At 37.6% G+C, this 17,667-nt stretch overlaps 2 protein-coding genes across 2 annotated transcripts in view; both read left to right on the forward strand.

Annotated features, from left to right (window-relative positions):
• The window catches only part of DNAH17 (dynein axonemal heavy chain 17), a 233,897-nt gene that overhangs the window by 14,044 nt on the left and 202,186 nt on the right, over nt 1-17,667 (forward strand). Inside the window, exons 9-13 of the mRNA XM_044675175.1 lie at nt 4,566-4,733; nt 5,048-5,164; nt 14,137-14,405; nt 15,323-15,518; nt 16,939-17,085. Coding sequence (XP_044531110.1) covers nt 4,566-4,733; nt 5,048-5,164; nt 14,137-14,405; nt 15,323-15,518; nt 16,939-17,085 — 897 coding nt within the window. The remainder of the gene's footprint in view (nt 1-4,565; nt 4,734-5,047; nt 5,165-14,136; nt 14,406-15,322; nt 15,519-16,938; nt 17,086-17,667) is intronic.
• LOC123247660 (anaphase-promoting complex subunit 11-like) lies at nt 10,614-11,248 on the forward strand. The gene has a single exon (XM_044676620.1). The coding sequence runs from the start codon at nt 10,791-10,793 to the stop codon at nt 11,043-11,045; it is 255 nt and encodes an 84-aa protein (XP_044532555.1). The 5' UTR covers nt 10,614-10,790; the 3' UTR covers nt 11,046-11,248.

Genomic DNA, 17,667 nt, shown 5'->3' on the forward strand with positions numbered 1-17,667 from the left:
TCAACAGCAAGGCCCAATTGAAGTGACTTATGTCCTACAAGCCTCCAGGACAATTGCAGCAATATTGCACTTACCCATTGGCAGACAGGACTATGGAAAACTGCCATACTATAAAAGAGAAGGGATTAGAGTCTGAGGCAAAAGGGAAGAGTGTGATTCCCTGGTCTGGTTTTACCTTCAATCTCAGGGAATTTGGGGAGCCAAAATTAAAGCCAAATAGAGGTCATTGTAGGAACCTGGCACAGGGAAGTCTTGGCACAGATCCTCATCAATTCCATAGAGATTGCTGGTCTCCTTGACTTTGTGCTTCTTTGCACTATGCAGTGGCTCTTTTGTGATCCCTTCTTCTGAAATCAGACACAATTATTAATTAGTTCCATAATATTTGACAATCAATGGCAGGTTTCCCTAGTCTAAGGCTTTTGAGTATGCATTGGTAGTAGGGCCAATAGATATTGTAAATTTATCCTTCAAATAAAAAACATTAATACTGATTCCATGTATTCAACAAAAAAAAAGAAAAAAGAAAATATTCTATTGGAAATATAAAGAAGAAAAATAATAATAAATCAGGAATTTATAGTTCACATTCCATGTGACAATGGGTCAGCCAAACAGAGGCAAAACACAAAGGTTTCTCATTCAAAAGCAAGTTCTATTTCCTTTCTAACTTGGCCATGATCCACAGTGTGAATGTACATAATTTTTTCACCAAGTAAAAGCTTGTTATAAACAGCTAATGCAGATAAGAGCCCATTTGATGACAACTGCAAGCAAACTAGTTCCCTGCAGTCATGACATTCACCAGTTATCATTAGGAGTCACACAAGTCTCTATAGGCACTTGTGTGTCATTTAAAATCCTTTAAAGCTCATGGATATTTGTCACAATTTCTCCAGATCTATCTACATAAAAACAACAACATGGTTTAATAAAGGCACATGCATCTGTGAGCATGTCAAGGGCCAGCCAATTTTGTAGAACAATTTTTGCTAAGGAGTCAATCTCTTGCTATAGTTTAGTGGTTTGGGAGATGTCTTGAGCTATGTCTTGAGCCAATTTTTCAAACTCAGCTGAGATATTTCTAACAGAGCTTATCACTGCCATCATTCCCAAAATTTGGCAGGAACGTCCATAAAAACCTCTGCACTGAATTTGACCTCAACTTCATAGGTCTAGAATGCCACCAAGAACCTAGATTTCTGGCCATGAACTTGCCTACCCAGCCAATATAGTGATCATGCATTGATACAGGTGGAATAATATAGGCTAACTGTCATAGTTACTATCCATAGAACCATCGAGGTGTCACCAAGCCCCATGTGAAATCCTCCTTCCTCCAGGATGATATTGTAACAGCCATGAAAGGCATATATTTATATGTCCCATCCATTGCATTTCTAAGCTGTACTCTAGCACAGATAAATATGGAGGTGGGGAATGCAATAGTGCTGTTGCACTTCAACAGTGTCTTAGTCTCTGTGTACAATGTCCTCCTGGTTCTGCTCCTTTCACTCTGCATCAATTCCTGGAGGTCATTCCAGTTCACATGGAATTCCTCCAGTTCATTACTCCTTTGAGCACAACAGTATTCCATCACCAACAGATACCACAATTTGTTCATCCATTCCCCAATTGAAGAGCACCCCTCATTTTTCAATTTTTTGCTATCACAAAGAGCATGGCTATAAATATTTTTGTACAAGTCTTTTTCTCTATTATCTCTTTGGGATACAAACCCAGCAGTGGTATGGCTAGATCAAAAATCAGACAGACTTTTAAAGCCCTTTGGGCACAGTTCCAAATTGCCATCTAGAATGGTTGGATCAATTCACAACTCCACCAGCAATACAGCTTACATTTTATATATAAATCAGCAAAAAAAAATCCTATTTTATTATTACAAGCTATGTGTGTGTGTTGGGGGGAAGCTCATGGCCCCCAGGTTCAGAACCTTATATTAGTCCAACCCCTTATTTTGTAGATGGAAAAACCAAAGCCCAGAGAAGGGAAATGAACATAAACTAAGGTATTCAGACTAGGTATTCAATGATTTTTCCATTATACCATGCTGTCCCTTTGGTTTTCTATAGGGGGCCTGCCTCTATATGATTTTGGGGGTCCTGAGTGGCGTGGTAGCATAGGATGGTTAAAGCAGGAGAAAGAAAATGAGAACAACTAGACTAGTGGTTAGCCCATGCTGTTCTGAATTCTGTGGGCTTGGGAGTTTATTATATACTGATTTCAAGCAAAGAACAAAAAAGAGTCACAGTTGTGAAGGGGTAATAAATCACACATAACCCATTGAAATCTAAAGAGTAAAGGTGCAAAGACAAATGGTCAAATTCCAACCACCAACTTAGTAGGGGATAATTCTGGGAGCGGAAATACCCCACGGAGATGCTCACCAATCGAATCCTGCATTTGGCCAAATGAAGTCCAGACTAAAGGAGCCAGTTCTAATCTAAATATGCAATCTTATCTAAGTAACATTTGTTAGGATTCAGGCTTCTCAATTATTAAGGAAAGGAATCATCAACTCAGTAGATGCTGGTCTGCCACTTCAAAGCTCTCCAATAAGAATTCTAAGAAAGGTGGGGATCAAAAACTGAGACAAAAGAGGAGCCTCAGATTTTTATCTTAGATGGCCCATTCTGTCTGCATCCTGACATGCAGTGCAGAAAAATCATACATACAGTTTTACTTGCCGATGATTTTGTAATGGGATCCAGATAAAATATCTGTTACAGACTCTGTTTCTCTAAATGACTCCTAATAACCTTTTTGGAGGGATCAAGTTGATTTTGGATTAACCTACCTGCTGGTACCAGAGCCTTTTTGGGGGCTCAGGTGACCAGAACCAAACACCAAGACTGCCTCAGTCTGGATTGGTCACGTAGGGAATCCAGATAACAGGCCCTAAATTTGATCCTATTTCTCCAATGGCATTTCTACATCCAAAGGCTCTCAACAGTTTTCATCCTATCTGACTCTGCCACTTGCTATATTATTTATGGAAAATTAATTTCCATTTTGGAATAAGTGGAAGGGTCTTAGTTTCCTTGAAATCTTGATGCCTTTAAAAATTCCAGACCTGCTGTGAGGGTAGTGGTTTTGCAACTACAGAGGATGCCTCTCTACTCCAAACTAGGGCAACTTTGGAAGCCAAGTCATGAGCCAAGTGTTTCAGAGCCCAGGACTTTCTCTTCTACCCCAGCAAATAACCTCATAGGCAAAGTAGCAAACTCAGATCTAGAAGGGAATCTATTTATTTTCAAGTCTAATGTGTCCATTTTACGGGTGAAAAAACTGAAGCCCAGAAAAAGAGTAATGAATTTTACAAGGTCACACAAGTAGAAAGAGGCAAAGCTATGAACTGACCTCATGTTTTCTGATGCCAAGCCTTGTACCCTCTCCATTTTACTATATACCATACCCTTAATTTTAAAGATGAAGAAATAAAAATTGTCAAGAATACCAGGAAATTTGTTAGACAGTGGGACAGAGGGGCACAAAAAGGGTAAAAGGATATAAAAGTCAGTTAGAAAAAAAGTAGTTATAGCATGAAATAGATATCAGTAAATGGCAGTAGTTTTTGATATGCCCAGTAAATGGACACAGATGGTTACTACTGCAGAAAAGAAAAAGCTGCTGGGGCCAGGGTACTTAAAAAAGTTTTCATGGATGAATAATATAGCACTTGAACTATAAACTTGAAGATCTTAAAAGAATTCAAATAAATGTTTTGCCTTTAAAATATTTTCTTTTTCAAATTCTTCCCTCTTTTTCCTCTGTATTTCTCATACTGGCTATAAAACTCTACTATTTCAGATCTCATATTACAATCTAACAGCTAAAAGAAGCCTTAAAATTCTAATACAACTCCTTTTTATGTCAGAAGCAACTGAAGTTCAGAGAGGGCCTCTGGGTCTTGACCAAGGTCACTTAAATAGTCAATGGAAGATCTGAATTTGAACCCAGGTCTCAATCTCTCCCTCCTTTACGTCTCTACTGTATTAGTCATCAATAAACATTTATTAAGCACTTTATTATGTGCCAGGCAGTGTGCCAAGTACTAAAGATATAAAGAGGCAAAGGCTAGTCCCTGCCCTCAAGGAGCTTGCAATCTAATGGAAGAGACAGAATGCAAACAAATATGTACCAAAAATATGATATATACAATTTATTCATTAGAAAAGTTCCTTCCAGACTTTCTTTCAATATTCAAGAAAATTTTCCAAATAATTATTCCTAGTAGACCAATGTGATTATTTTTATATCCATGGACTATTTTCTTTGATGATTCCCATTCTATTTTCTCCTTTCCTTTCCTTTCCTTTCCTTTCCTTTCCTTTCCTTTCCTTTCCTTTCCTTTCCTTTTTCCTTTCCTTTCCTTTCCTTTCCTTTCCTTTTTCCTTTCCTTTCCTTTCCTTTCCTTTCTCTTTTTCTTCTCTCTCTCTCTCTCTCTCTCTCTCTGTTAAAGTTATCAATACTGCTGTAGTGGTAATTCCCTGGTATTTGATTATGTTAATGAATCAAATGGTTTCATTGTTGTTCTCTATTAGGAACTATATAAAACAGCCATTGAGTTCCTGAAGCTAGAGAAAATTGAGATAGGAGGAGTGAGAGGAAACATCCTTGGACACTTGGTGATACAAATTTATGAGGAAGTCTTTGAGTTGGTGAGAGTTTTTGCAGAATGTAAATATGATCCGTTGGATCCTGGAGATCCGGTAAGCAACTCATTAAGTAACCGAAAACTTTAGGTTTAAATTTGTTACATAAAAATTTATTTTCATAAAATATACCCAAGGATATGAGGAGACCCAAAGATGTAAGGGACATGGTAGTTTCCTATCTCTTACTTTATGATGCCAAATCAGCCCTGAATAAAGGGTTGTCACCATGACAACCAACACATCTAATTTAGACCTACACTCTCAGATCCTATCTCATGCTTGGTTTAAATGAGATTCTGTAGCTTGCAATTATCACTTTCCAAGCTGATTGCTTCTTTTTTCTTTTTCTTTTTTTTTTTAATCAACAGAGTTTTGATGAAGATTATGCAGATTTTGTGAGCAAGATTCAAGATTTGGATAGAAGACTGGCAACTATATTTTGTCAAGGATTCGAAGATTGTAGTTCCATTGAATCTTGTGTTAAGGTATGGCTTCCTGGGGGCTGTCTTGGAGCTATAGTATTGGATAATTATAGAATTAGCAGAATCAGAATTTCATAGCAGGAAGGGATGGATCTTAGAGAATATAGTGGGTCCTTACTTCAATCTTTGCCTCACAGGCTGTTTAAAGGAAAGCATTTTTTTAAAAATCTTAAAATACTAGAGAAAATTGACTTAGGTATTCTATAGTTCAAACTTTTCATTTTTAAGATGGGGAAACTGAAACCTGTAACTAGAGTTACAGTAACTTTCCCAAGGAAAAGTCAAAGAAATTTCAATGTGGAAACACCATTGCTTAAAGACAAAAAGTTAAATGACTGTGTCCACCAGGGTCACAAAATTAGTAACAGAGGTTAAGATTTAAACCTACATTCTCCTGACTCAAGTCCACCAGTCTATCCAGCCTTTCTCACAGTTCATTCAACTATAGAGATCCCATCCATATCATGGGGTTAAGTTCTCTTTCCCCTTCTCTCTCCCCCTCTGTGATCAGGAAAATCTGTATAAAAATTTTTTTTGGCCCTCCATACCAAAGAAGTCTGTTTCTCCTTTTTATTTTATAGAGTGTTAAAATATGTTGATATTACACGGTACTGTCATAGGGGTGCAAATTGGTGAACCCCTGGGTTCGGGAAGGAAACCATTCTCAAGAATGAGAGGACTCCAAACTTAGCTTAAAAGTAAAAAAGAAAGATTTATTAGTAAGATGGGATTAATGGCCAGCAAGACAGCATGAGTGGAGCAGCCATGGGAGGCTCTCCCCGGGTCCCCCAGTTCTTGCCCTTTTGTATCCTTTCCGGTAGTGTGTACGTGACTCCCTGCACTCAGGCACTCAGTTGGTGCAGGGTCAGTCCTAGACCCTCAGGGCCTAGACTGTCCAGGTGTGTCCTGGAGGTGTATCTCTTTGCCTATCTCAACTCAAAGGAATTCCAAGGACAATGGTCCTTGCCTTGGGGGTCTCAAGGGCAGGAAGGGGGAAGGGAATTCCCCTGCTCACAGCCTGCCAGAGTCAAGGGGTACAGGGTCCCTGCCATCTCTGCACAATGCCCATGTCAGTACTATATATTTTATACATTTCTGAGTTTCTACATTTTTTCTGTGTCATCTGTTGGCCTTTGTGTGTTGTTTGCATCTTTCGAAAAACTTCCAAAAAATTCCCATTTAATTTCTTATGCCAACCTGCATTATATTGAAACTGCAATAGGGAAAGTCTCAATGTGGAACCTTATAGGGGACCAGCCTCTACATGCAAAATGAGGGTTCTGAGTGGCGTTTACAGCGTCGGATTGATAAGACAAGAAAAAGAAAAATGAGAACAACCAGACTAGTGGTTAGACATGCTGTTCCAAATTCTGTTGGCATGGAAGTTTATTATATATCTTTCTCAAAAAAGAAGTCACAGTTGGTAAGGGGCAATAAATCACGTATAATCCATTGAAGTTTAAAGAATACAGATGCAAAGACAAATGGTCAAATTCCAAACCCCAATTCAGCAGGGTATAATTCCGGGAGAGGAAATATCCTATGGAGATGCTCATCAATTGAAATCTGCATTCAGACTAAAGACTCAGGTTTTAATTTGAGTATGGAATCAGCGTTTGTTTAAGATTTAGGCTTCTTCAATTATCAAGGGAGGAAATTATCAATTTAATAGAAGCTGGTCTGCCACTTCAAAGCTCTCCAATAAGAATTGTAAAAAAGGTGGGGATCAAAGACTGAGTCAGAAGAGGAGCCTCAGATTTTTATCTTAGATGGCCCATCCAGTCTGCATCCTGACATGCAGGGCAGAAAAATCATACATACAGTTTTACTTGCCGATGATTTTGTAATGGGATCCAGATAAAATATCTGTTACAGACTCTGTTTCTCTAAATGACTCCTAATAACCTTTTTGGAGGGATCAAGTTGATTTTGGATTAACCTACCTGCTGGTACCAGAGCCTTTTTGGGGGCTCAGGTGACCAGGACCAAACACAAAGACTGCCTCAGCCTGGATTGGTCACGTAGGGAATCCAGATAACAGGCCCTAAATTTGATCCTATTTCTCCAAAGGTTTTAATACATAGAACGGCTTCCCACAGAACCTGTACTATCTTTCCATATGATCAGTAGGGAGGAACAAGACATAGTTAACTTTAAGTATTTTAGACAAGCTCTTATCCAAATGTGTAAATTTATAAAAATCCATGTAGAATTCTAGATACGATTAGTCTGGAAATTAAATATTCAAACCTAATTTTCTAATTACCACATTCATAAGATTATTGACTATTCATTAAAAATGCAGGGATATTTATATTTTCAATTTATTTTCAAATGTAGAATTTATAAAGGCATTTCTACAACTTGTAATGCTTTTCTTGAGGTTCATTAGCTATAAAAATCCTAACGGGTCTTTCTGTTGAAGAATCAGAAACTGAGGCACTAATTTGGGGTCTCAGTTGCTTAATGCCTGCTGCACATTTAAGTTGCACTTTACAATTTTCTATTTCCTTTTTATAATTAGTATGGTTTTCTCCTAGTGAAATATCTATATAGAATACCTCCTTATTGTCCTCTAGGCTACACTGTGCTAAATCAAATATCCTTTTAATTACTTTTCTCAGTTTCCTGCTTTGATATGTCTTGCAAACTCTGTTGCAAAGTACTGCTGTCTATTTGTCAACACAATATAAAATTTTGTATTAATACTTAATATTTCATTTTATTTTTGTTATGCTATTTTTAATTTCTTAGCCTTCCAAATAATATTTCATGTTATTAGTTCTAGTTACTTCTTTTCCCATTGTTTCTGTTTTTCTTGCACATTAGCATATTTTTTATGTTTTTGAACTGATCTTTTCATGGTCTTTTTTTCTTCATATATTGTTGTACCCAAATTTTAATACCTAACCCAGGTTCATGGCCGAAGGAAGAATCACACTGACAATGCAATATGCAAGAAGAGGCTCATTCTTTACTAGCAATAATAGCTAGGGTCGCTAGGCAGAGAGGCATGCTTGAATGACCCCTTGGAATTCTCAGCCAAGAGTTTATATAGAAATGTTTGGGGAAGGGGGTTGGTACATACATAATTATCAAGGTAGTGTCAGGGACAGGTGGTCAGGAAGCATCTGGGGAGGGGGGTTTCAGGGTCAGGGGGCTGGAAGCATTTGGCAAACATACATTAAATAGGCAAATATTGTAAAGCAGGCAAACATAGACAAACATTCCTCAAGACATCAGATAAGATAGCTTCAGTTTTAGGTTTATGATAGGGGGAGATAAGGAAGACTGTGCTGGGAAACCTTGGGGGCTGGGGGTAGCTTGTCCAGGCCAGAAATAGTTCAGTAGACTGCCAGACTGATTTTTAAATCCAACANGCTTGTCCAGGCCAGAAATAGTTCAGTAGACTGCCAGACTGATTTTTAAATCCAACAATATAAACATGTAGCACGTGATGTTTGGGTTGTACCAGTCTTCTCTAACTCAATGTGTTTGTTTTAATTCTTTGCAAAATTCTCAAATAAACTGTATAACTTACTGGAATGAATAAAAATTCCAAATTTCCAAGTACAGTTTCTCCTTTTTCTAATTCCTTGTAGGTACTTAGATAATTACAACTATATCTGTGTGTGTATGTGTTTGTGTGTATGTCTTTCTTTATAGGCACAATTGAATTTAGTATAAGTACTTATGCAGATAGGCTCCCCTGGAGAAATGAAATTCTTTTCACTAAAGCATTTGCTTTTTTTTTCTCTTTTTTTTTCTGAATTATTTAGCATTTTCCCCACTCTTCCCCCCTCCCTCTACAGAAAAATAAAAACACCTTTGTAAATAAGGATTGTGAAGCAAAACAAATTCCCATATTGTTCATGTCCAGAACTGTATATTTTTATTCTGTATATTAGTCCATCCCCTCTTAGGAGGTGGGTAGCATTCTTTATTGCATCAATCAGAACTTTAGTTTATTCATTATTTATTTTCATTAGGTTTGTCTTATTCTGAAAAATGTACATTGAGGTCCCTCACTATTATTACTATTTTCCCTCTCACTTATTCAACTTTTCATTTCAATATCTAGATGCTATGCCATCTACAAAAATATTAATTATTGAAATTAATTCACTTATGGTGTCTCTTCAGCGATGTAGTTGCCTTGTTTATCTCTTCTTTAATATCCCCAACATCTTAATAGCTCTTTATCTTTTTGTTTTTGTTTTTGTTTACTCATTCTTCCAGCCTTCCTTCCTGGATTGGGACTTTGTGTTAGAGTTAGAGTCTGCACATTTATGGTGGGACAATTTGTTGCCTTATCTGTTTCTGGTCTGGCTTATTTGATAACCTGTGGTATGGCCCTGAGATCTTTTCTCCTGTTACAGAGTTAGCATTGCAGCCATACCCTCAAAGCAGGAAAGGACTTAAACCCAAGTGCAACCAAGTATATAAATATTTTGCGTGGTTTGTTATCCTAGACCTGAACTAGATCTTTTCTTAGAGAGAGAGAGACAACCATCTACTCTGATTCAACCCAATTCAACCAACATTTATTACATGCTACAATTTGCAAAGCAGTATACTAAATCCTGAGAGACAATGGCAATAAGTACTCAAGTACTTAGAAAACTTATGTTCTACTGAGATTAGGATACAACTTTTACAGAGAAGTAAATATAAAATCATGTAAGGAGAGAAGGAATAGGGATAATTGGGATCATCAGGAAAGGCAGATGGCTTGTGAGTCTTAGAGGAAGCTATACCTTCCCCTATTAAGGCTACCTGGTAATGTTTATGGATATAATTTCTTTGGTACATTTTAATCACATATGAAATGTCTTTTGAATTAAATCAAACATACTTTTACCTTTTCCCTGTACAATTATAAATTTAGCTTGTTCTAGATTGTTTGCAATTGTTTATATGTTGCTTCCAAGGATTTTTCTTATGTTTTTCTTTTCCTTGTTGAGATCCATAAATTCCATAAGGTCAGAAACCGCAGCATTTTTGTTTTTGTTGTTGTTGTTAATATGTCTTCAGAGAAAAGGTGTAACTAAACTAGGAATTTTTTTCCCTCTGGAGCAAAAACAATTGGGTAGAAGAGTAGATGCAGTGCAGAGGACAGTCTAACAATGGGCATAGTTGTATAGAGGAGGCAGCCCATTCTAGAGAAAGGTTTACAAGGACAGTTGGGAGAAAGATAGACTCTAGGAGAAGGGTACCATACAATGTAGCACTGATGGGAGGTGATGATGGTAGCAGAGAACTGCGAAGAAAGCATGGCAATGATGAGTGTACCTCAGGGAGGAAACATTGAATTGAAGTATAACTTGTAGATGTAAAATGCGTTCTCTAAGATGTTAATGCCCTGGGAAAACCTAGATCTGCCTCCGGGCTGCGGGGAGGGGGTGGGGTGGGGGTGGGGGGTCTGGTGGGCACCGGTGGTTGACCACTAGGCTGGGGCCTGCTTTGCTGGCTGACTGTGCTCGGCGTTGGTACCTCGGTCGTCTTCTCTGGCTGGAGAGTGCTGCTCCCGACGTCTCTGCAGCCCCTTTAATTCTTGTCACGAGGGCGCCAACGGAAGGGCGCGAGCTCCGAGAGACAGGCGCGAATTCAGGCTACAAACTCACTTACCATGAAGGTGAAGATTAAGTGTTGGAATGGTGTAGCCTCCTGGCTTTGGGTTGCCAATGATGAGAATTGTGGTATTTGTCGAATGGCTTTAAATGGCTGCTGCCCAGACTGTAAGGTACCTGGGGATGACTGCCCCCTTGTGTGGGGACAATGTTCACACTGTTTCCACATGCACTGCATTCTCAAGTGGCTTAATTCTCAGCAAGTACAGCAGCATTGTCCTATGTGTCGACAGGAATGGAAGTTCAAGGAGTGACTGATACCTGCTGTGATATCTGCCTTCTACCTGTCATGTGGTGAAGAACTCTGTGACCTTGGACCTATAGATCCCCTTCCCAAACCACAATAAGGGATCATTTTTATACTCCTGTAGGCCTTGATCCTTTTGACAGGAACTTTGAGACCACTCACGTAATAGGAAGGACATGGGGAACAAGGTGGGCACATAGACACCTTTCTTCCTCTAATGTGTTTAATCCCTCCCTCTTCATCAGATAGAAGCTGGAGTGGTTCACAGGATTAGGCTTCTTTGATTTTAAGAGGGTTGGAAAGAGGACTGGACTTGATTTTGTTTTTTTCCCATTGTCAATGTTGAAACTTTTTATCTTGAGAACTAAAATTCATTAAACTGTCTGAGCTTTGCTAAAGGCCCCTAGGGGGAAAAAAAAAGATGTTAATGCCCTGGGACAAACCCCCATTCTGTGAAGACATGCCAGTTATGGCCCTACCTTGTAGTATGTAATATCTTCTCACAAAGCACTTAGCAAATTCTGTTATTTTTATCCTAAGGTCTTATTGGAATTGATACTCCTTCCACTGGTGCACATTCATGCCCTCTCTTGTGTAATTTTTGTCCATATTTATAATTCCTTCAAAAATAATATATATCTGACACCCTTGGTGGCCTGGCGACATTAATATCCCATAATGCTATTGAGTACAACATTAATAAGGAAATTTAGAAATAAATTTAGAAAAAAAAATTTAGAAAACTACATTTAAATTTAGAAAATATAGAAACTGCATTTAAAAATATACATGCAATGAAGCAGCTAAGTGACTCAGTAAATAGAATACTAGGTCTGGAGTTGGGAGGACCCAAGTTCAAATATAACATTAGTTACTTTCTATCTCTGTGATCCTGGCAAGTCACTGTTTGCCTAGTATTTGCCATTCTATCTTAGAGTTGTTACTAAGAAAGAAAGTAGGGGTTAAAAAAAGCTCTCAGGAGAAGTTTAGAGAGGGTCCCAAAGAGGAATAAATTAAGAAAACTAATAATGTTTCAATCCACCTAAAGTAAATACATATATATATCATACATCTCATGATATAATCTTATATTTTCAAAAAATGTTTACAACCATCTTTTTTCTAAATGCAAATCAAATTCTGACATAATTCTATAATAATCCCTCTAAGGCCACTCTTCCTTATCCCCCAACAACTTGTACTTGCAGGCTGCAATTCCAAGAGGACGACTAACTTTTAAGTTCAGAGTACTTTGTGGGTCAATACTCTTTAAAACTTTACTTCATGAGTTCCCATCAGTGTGTTTGCAATGAATAGTAAATGAATAGATATAATTAGCTAAAAAGCAAAAATATTTACTCTAATGGCATCATAAGGACAATTGTAAAAAAAAAAATTCTTCCAAAAACCTAGGGTGAATTCTCCTACAAATACTCATACCATCAGTGGGAAGAGTGGGTATGTATAGTCTACTAGAGTTAACTAGTAGAGAGGTACGTATGTAGGGAATATCTAAGACCTAGTCAGCTTATGTTTCTAATATTGTGGGACTCAAGTCCTTTCTCTTTCCATGGTGGCTTCACACTGCTCTCCCTGGACATAGGATCTTTGGTTGGCATGTTATTCCCATGTTCTCCCTGAGTCTGTTCCCTACTGAATACAGTCTCTTCTACTGGGGAGTTGTTCCTCTAAATAAATAGAATTTTTTTGCAGTGCTCATTTATGTTGTCAGTGATATAGATATATGTGTTATATCTCTCTATCTCTCTCTATATATTAAAGTTATATTTCTGGACTTGAAACTCAATTCTCATCCTCTTGCTTTCCCATTTCCATTTTAACAACAATAAAAAACCGCCATCACATTTCCCTTTCCCAAATCTCTCTAAATAATATACCAGCAAGAGCCAAAAATGATACAATGCTATGGAGATAAAGAGTTAACACTATCTAGAAGATCTTAGAAGAAGTCTTTGAAGAGCTGTAGTTCCTTTTTGGTGTCCCTCTTGAGATCCAAGTTCTTCCTTAGGTGTTTCTCTCCTCGGCTGCACAGATCACATAATCTAGAGCTGTTTCCTGCCTCAACTCTTCGCCTTAAATTTTCTCAATTACTAAAGGGCTATCAGGGATGTAGTTGATTCTTAGTTAGCCAATGATGTCTTCTAATGTCATCAGTTCACATATTTGCAAAACAAGAAACAAGTATAAGTCCTTTATACTATTGAGACATTAACACCTTGTTATTTCTAATGTCCCTTATATCCTATAATTTCATCAACTGGGCTGGGAAGAAAAACCACAGGGTTTTTCCTGATCATTCCTCCTCACCCACACCCCACCATACATACATAGTTCTTTTTCTTTTTTAGGCATACAGGTTAGGTAGCTTGCCCAAACACAGCTATCTTTAAGTATCTGAGAATAGATTTGAACTCAGGAAGATGAGTTTTCCTGACTCTAGGTCTAGTGCTCTACTGTACCACCTATCTGCCTCCTCCCTGCCCCCATGGGTTTTTGCTGGCCCAGATCATCTTTCCATTGTTCCTAGTGTTTTGAAAATGATAGTTAATGAAATTTAGCAATGATATTCTAACTATTATACAAATACTCCTTTAAAAAAGTTTTCCTCCTGTTTTTCTTTGCCCAAATATGATTTCTTTGGTGGATGCAGGATGGTTGTGATAAAAAAAAAAAAAAGCCCTGGATTTCAAGTCAGGATCCCTAGGTTCAAAGTAGGCACAGAGTTCAAATCTCAATTCTTGCCATCTCTATGATCTGGGGAAGTCAGTTTACCTCTCTAGGTCTTAGTTTCCGCATCTGTAAAATAAGGGAATTGGATGGGACTTTCTAGTTGTAAAATCTATGCTTTTGTTAGGGAAAAATGTGTGAAGGTGTGTAGGAGGGCTGATACTATTTATTTACTTACTACACACATTAAGAAAAGCTAAATTTAATGTTTAAAAAAAGGACCAAACAGTGTCTTATGAAATGTGTCCATGTGTCCTTCCTCAACAGCTATAGAACTAAGAATAGTGTTAGGTAAATAGAGAAACAAGTGTCTTTTGGCTAAGCCACAATATCATCTCTTTACTTTTCAGTTATTACACATGTTTGGAGTACTTCTTGAACGACCTCTAATACTGGCAGAAGTAGTTCCCAGGTATTCAGTAATGTTAAATATGTTTGACGCTGAATTGGATAATGCTAAGATTTTGTATGACGCCCAGGTATTGGCTGCAAAAGAAAGAGGTGGGGTTCCACCAATAAATAAAAATATGCCTCCCATTGCTGGACAGCTGAAGTGGAGCCTGGAACTCCAGGAAAGGCTAGAGGGACCAATGAGAGACTTCAAACACATTGATCATCCGTAAGTCATGATTCCTTGGGCTAGAGGAGACACTAAATTACATCTGACTTATTTTTGGCCCTGCTTGTAGGGTGTAGGAAAAGCATGGATAAACAAATATCAGCAGGTAGTCCCTAAATCTTAATTTCAGCCAAGTTTTTGTTGCATTTTTTTAATCAAACCTTAATCTATCAATTTTTTTTGTCAACTTGGTGTTATAGAAAGAGACCTGGATGTATATCAAGAAGTCTTCAGTTCAAATCCTAGCTCTATTAGCATTGTTTTTGTGACCTTAGACAAGTCATTTCCCTTCCTTTTGTCTTCAATTTTCTAATCTATAAAATGAGATAATTTAGTTATCCCTAAATATTCCTTCCAACTCTAAATTTATAAATCTAAATTTATAAATCAAAATAAATTTGAATGCTTCTTTCCTCCTCCTCTTACTTTTTAGACAAATATTAGTATATAGAGAAATGAGAAACAATAAAATGATGTTAAAGCACTAGTTGTATTAGCTAACCCCTAGGATCTCTTCTGACTCTGAGATTTTGTGATTCTGTGACCCGAAGACTGGAGAAATAAGGGCCCTGGTTGATTCACAAAATGGATAATCAGTTCTTGAATGAATGAGTTAAGACCCATGAATCAACCCAACACCATTGCTAAGAAAGTAGTAAAGGAGGCAGCTATAAAGGATTATGGAGAGTTATAAGTTCTGGAGGACAAGAAATTAGAAAAGGAAGATCAGAAATGCACTGCTGATTAAAAGTAACTAATAGAGAACAGGACAACATAGACAACCAATAGAAGGAAAGCTGATTGCCTTAGGATGCTGTCATTTAGCAGGCATGGTTTATGTAGGTCAAAGGGATTCTCTAATTTTTCTGGATGAAACACTATCTTGTTCTTCTGTTTACCTGCAATTCTTAATACAGGGTCATGACTGGTGTAGAGACTAAGGTGATTTATCAAAAATACGATGAGATGATGTCTTTACTTCAAAGCTACCGTCAGTCAATTTACAATCAATGGATATTGAGAGTGGATGAAGATTGTCACTTTAACCTAGGACAACCCTTGATTGTGAGAGATCCAGAGACAGATCTCATCCGTGTGAACTTCAGCAAAGAGGTTGGTACCTATCTTTTCTGGGTTTTATGGGAGATGAGTATAAGATTGCTGTGTAGATAAGATTTTATTATAGCTGGGGATAGTTATTTTATGAATACATGTAAGACCCCCAAAATAAAAATCTCTATGATCAGAAATCATAGCATGAGCTAAAAAAAGTGTGGGCTATAAAATACCACAGTAGTGAAAACAGCTTTGCTTTATTATGGCTAAGTAAGTAATCAGGCAGTCTCTGATCTGGAAAAAAAAAATTTTGTTTTCATATTCCTGGAAAGATCAGTTAGGAGTTATTCAAGAGAGCAGATGGGATACATGGTCAGGGGACTGAAGAATAGACAACTTATAATGTTTGGAGGGGGCAACAGGAAAAAAAGGGATAGCGGAGGAAGGATATTAATAATAGATCTGAGCCTTTGGAAACTAAGCTCAGTGCTCTGGTATAATAAGATTATAGGATTTGGCCTTAGAACTGGAAGAGACCTTAAAAGCCATTGAATCCAACCCTTTCATTTTATAGATAAGAAATCTGAGGCACAGAGAGATTAAATGACATAGTATTTGAGGTAAGATTTGAACTTGGGCTTTCTTGACTCTAAGTTCAATATCATATCCAGTACCCTACTTAGTTGATTTGTAACAATTTTTCTGGACCGATTAGAAGAGGTGATGATGAGGAAGATGGCTCCTAAGCTGGCCCTTAGAGTTTCAAGGGGATGATAAAGGCTCCCTAAAAGGAGTACTCCAAGCAGTTGGTTCCCATCTCACTCCTTCTATTGGTTGCCCATGTTCTCCAGTTCTCTATTAGCTATTTTCAATCAGCAGTGCATTTCTGGTCTCCCTTTTCTAATTTCTTGTCCTCCAGACTTTATAGTTCTCCACAATCCTCTACAACTGTCTCCTTTATTATTTTTTAGCAATGGAGTTGGGCTGATTCAAGGGCCTCAACATGTTAGTTGGCTTCTCTATGGGTCAGCTCAGTAAGGTTAGCCCCAGAAATGAGGGTCAACACATAGGCTATGGGTATAGGAGAATTTGGCCAACTGAAAAGTAGTTAACTTTTAAAAACTAGGTGGCTAATATTACAATAGCCACAAATATACAAGGGTTAGCTGTCCCAGGCTGGCACAAGATTTATAGGAGTGGGGTAGGGAGACAAGCATCCAAAACAGCAAACTGATGAGTTAGATCATTTTTTTCTATAAAAGTTATTTGTGGTTGATTCATTCATTTATCATCTTACTAGCTTTTTCTGAGTTTTCTGAATGTGAGAACTTTTTACTTGTAATGTTGAGGGATTTGGGGGGAGTAGGGAGAGCTGATCCTAGGAAACATCTTATTTACTCATCATCTTTCCAGATTTTAATGGCAGGATTGTTGATCTTTATAGTAACCATTGTCTCTTCTCTTCTTTAACTTTCAGTTAGTGGCTGTCTTAAGAGAGGTCAAATATTTGAACTTTCAAAGTCAAAAAGAAATCCCAGAGAGTGCAGAGAGCCTTTTCTCCCAGAATGAAACCTTCCGAAAGTTTGTGGGGAACCTAGAGCTCATTGTTGGTTGGTATAATGAAGTAAGTGATATTTTTGCAAAGTGTTTGTTTTTAACTTAAATAATAACCATAACAAAAATGTATAAAATCCTTGAATGGAGCAGAATAGAATTTGTGATAAAATACAGATATTTTGCCACTGGGTTAATTATTCATGTCATTGGAGGTAAGTGCTGGTGAAAATGACCTAGTATTTTTTAAAACTCTTGCTTTCCTTCTTAGAATCAATGCTAGAGATGAGGGTAACGTGGCTCAGTGGATTGAGAGTCAGGCTAGAGTAAAGTCTTGGAATCAAATTTGGTCTCAGACTTCCTGGGAAATTCACTTTAAACTCCCCATTGCCCAGCCCTTACCATTTTTCTTCTTTAAAACCAATACACAATATTGATTCTAAGATGGAAGGTAAGGGTTTAAAAAAAATCAGTACCCTGTGCCAGTTCCAAGGCAAAAGAAAGGTAAGGGCTAGGCCATGGAGGTTGAGTGACTTGCCCAAGATCACACAGTTAAGAAGAAAATAATATAGTATAGAGATGAAGATAAAAAGAAATTGGAGCCAGAGCATGGGGGACTTTGCATGACTTTTTTTTTTTAAATCCTTAACTT

The sequence above is a fragment of the Gracilinanus agilis genome, chromosome 4 (assembly GCF_016433145.1).
Source record: "Gracilinanus agilis isolate LMUSP501 chromosome 4, AgileGrace, whole genome shotgun sequence".
Classification (NCBI taxonomy): Eukaryota; Metazoa; Chordata; class Mammalia; order Didelphimorphia; family Didelphidae; genus Gracilinanus; species Gracilinanus agilis.

Bases quoted from the DNA above. Each gene is read 5' to 3' on its own strand.
- LOC123247660 (XM_044676620.1), top strand. From the start codon at position 10,791: ATGAAGGTGAAGATTAAGTGTTGGAATGGTGTAGCCTCCTGGCTTTGG.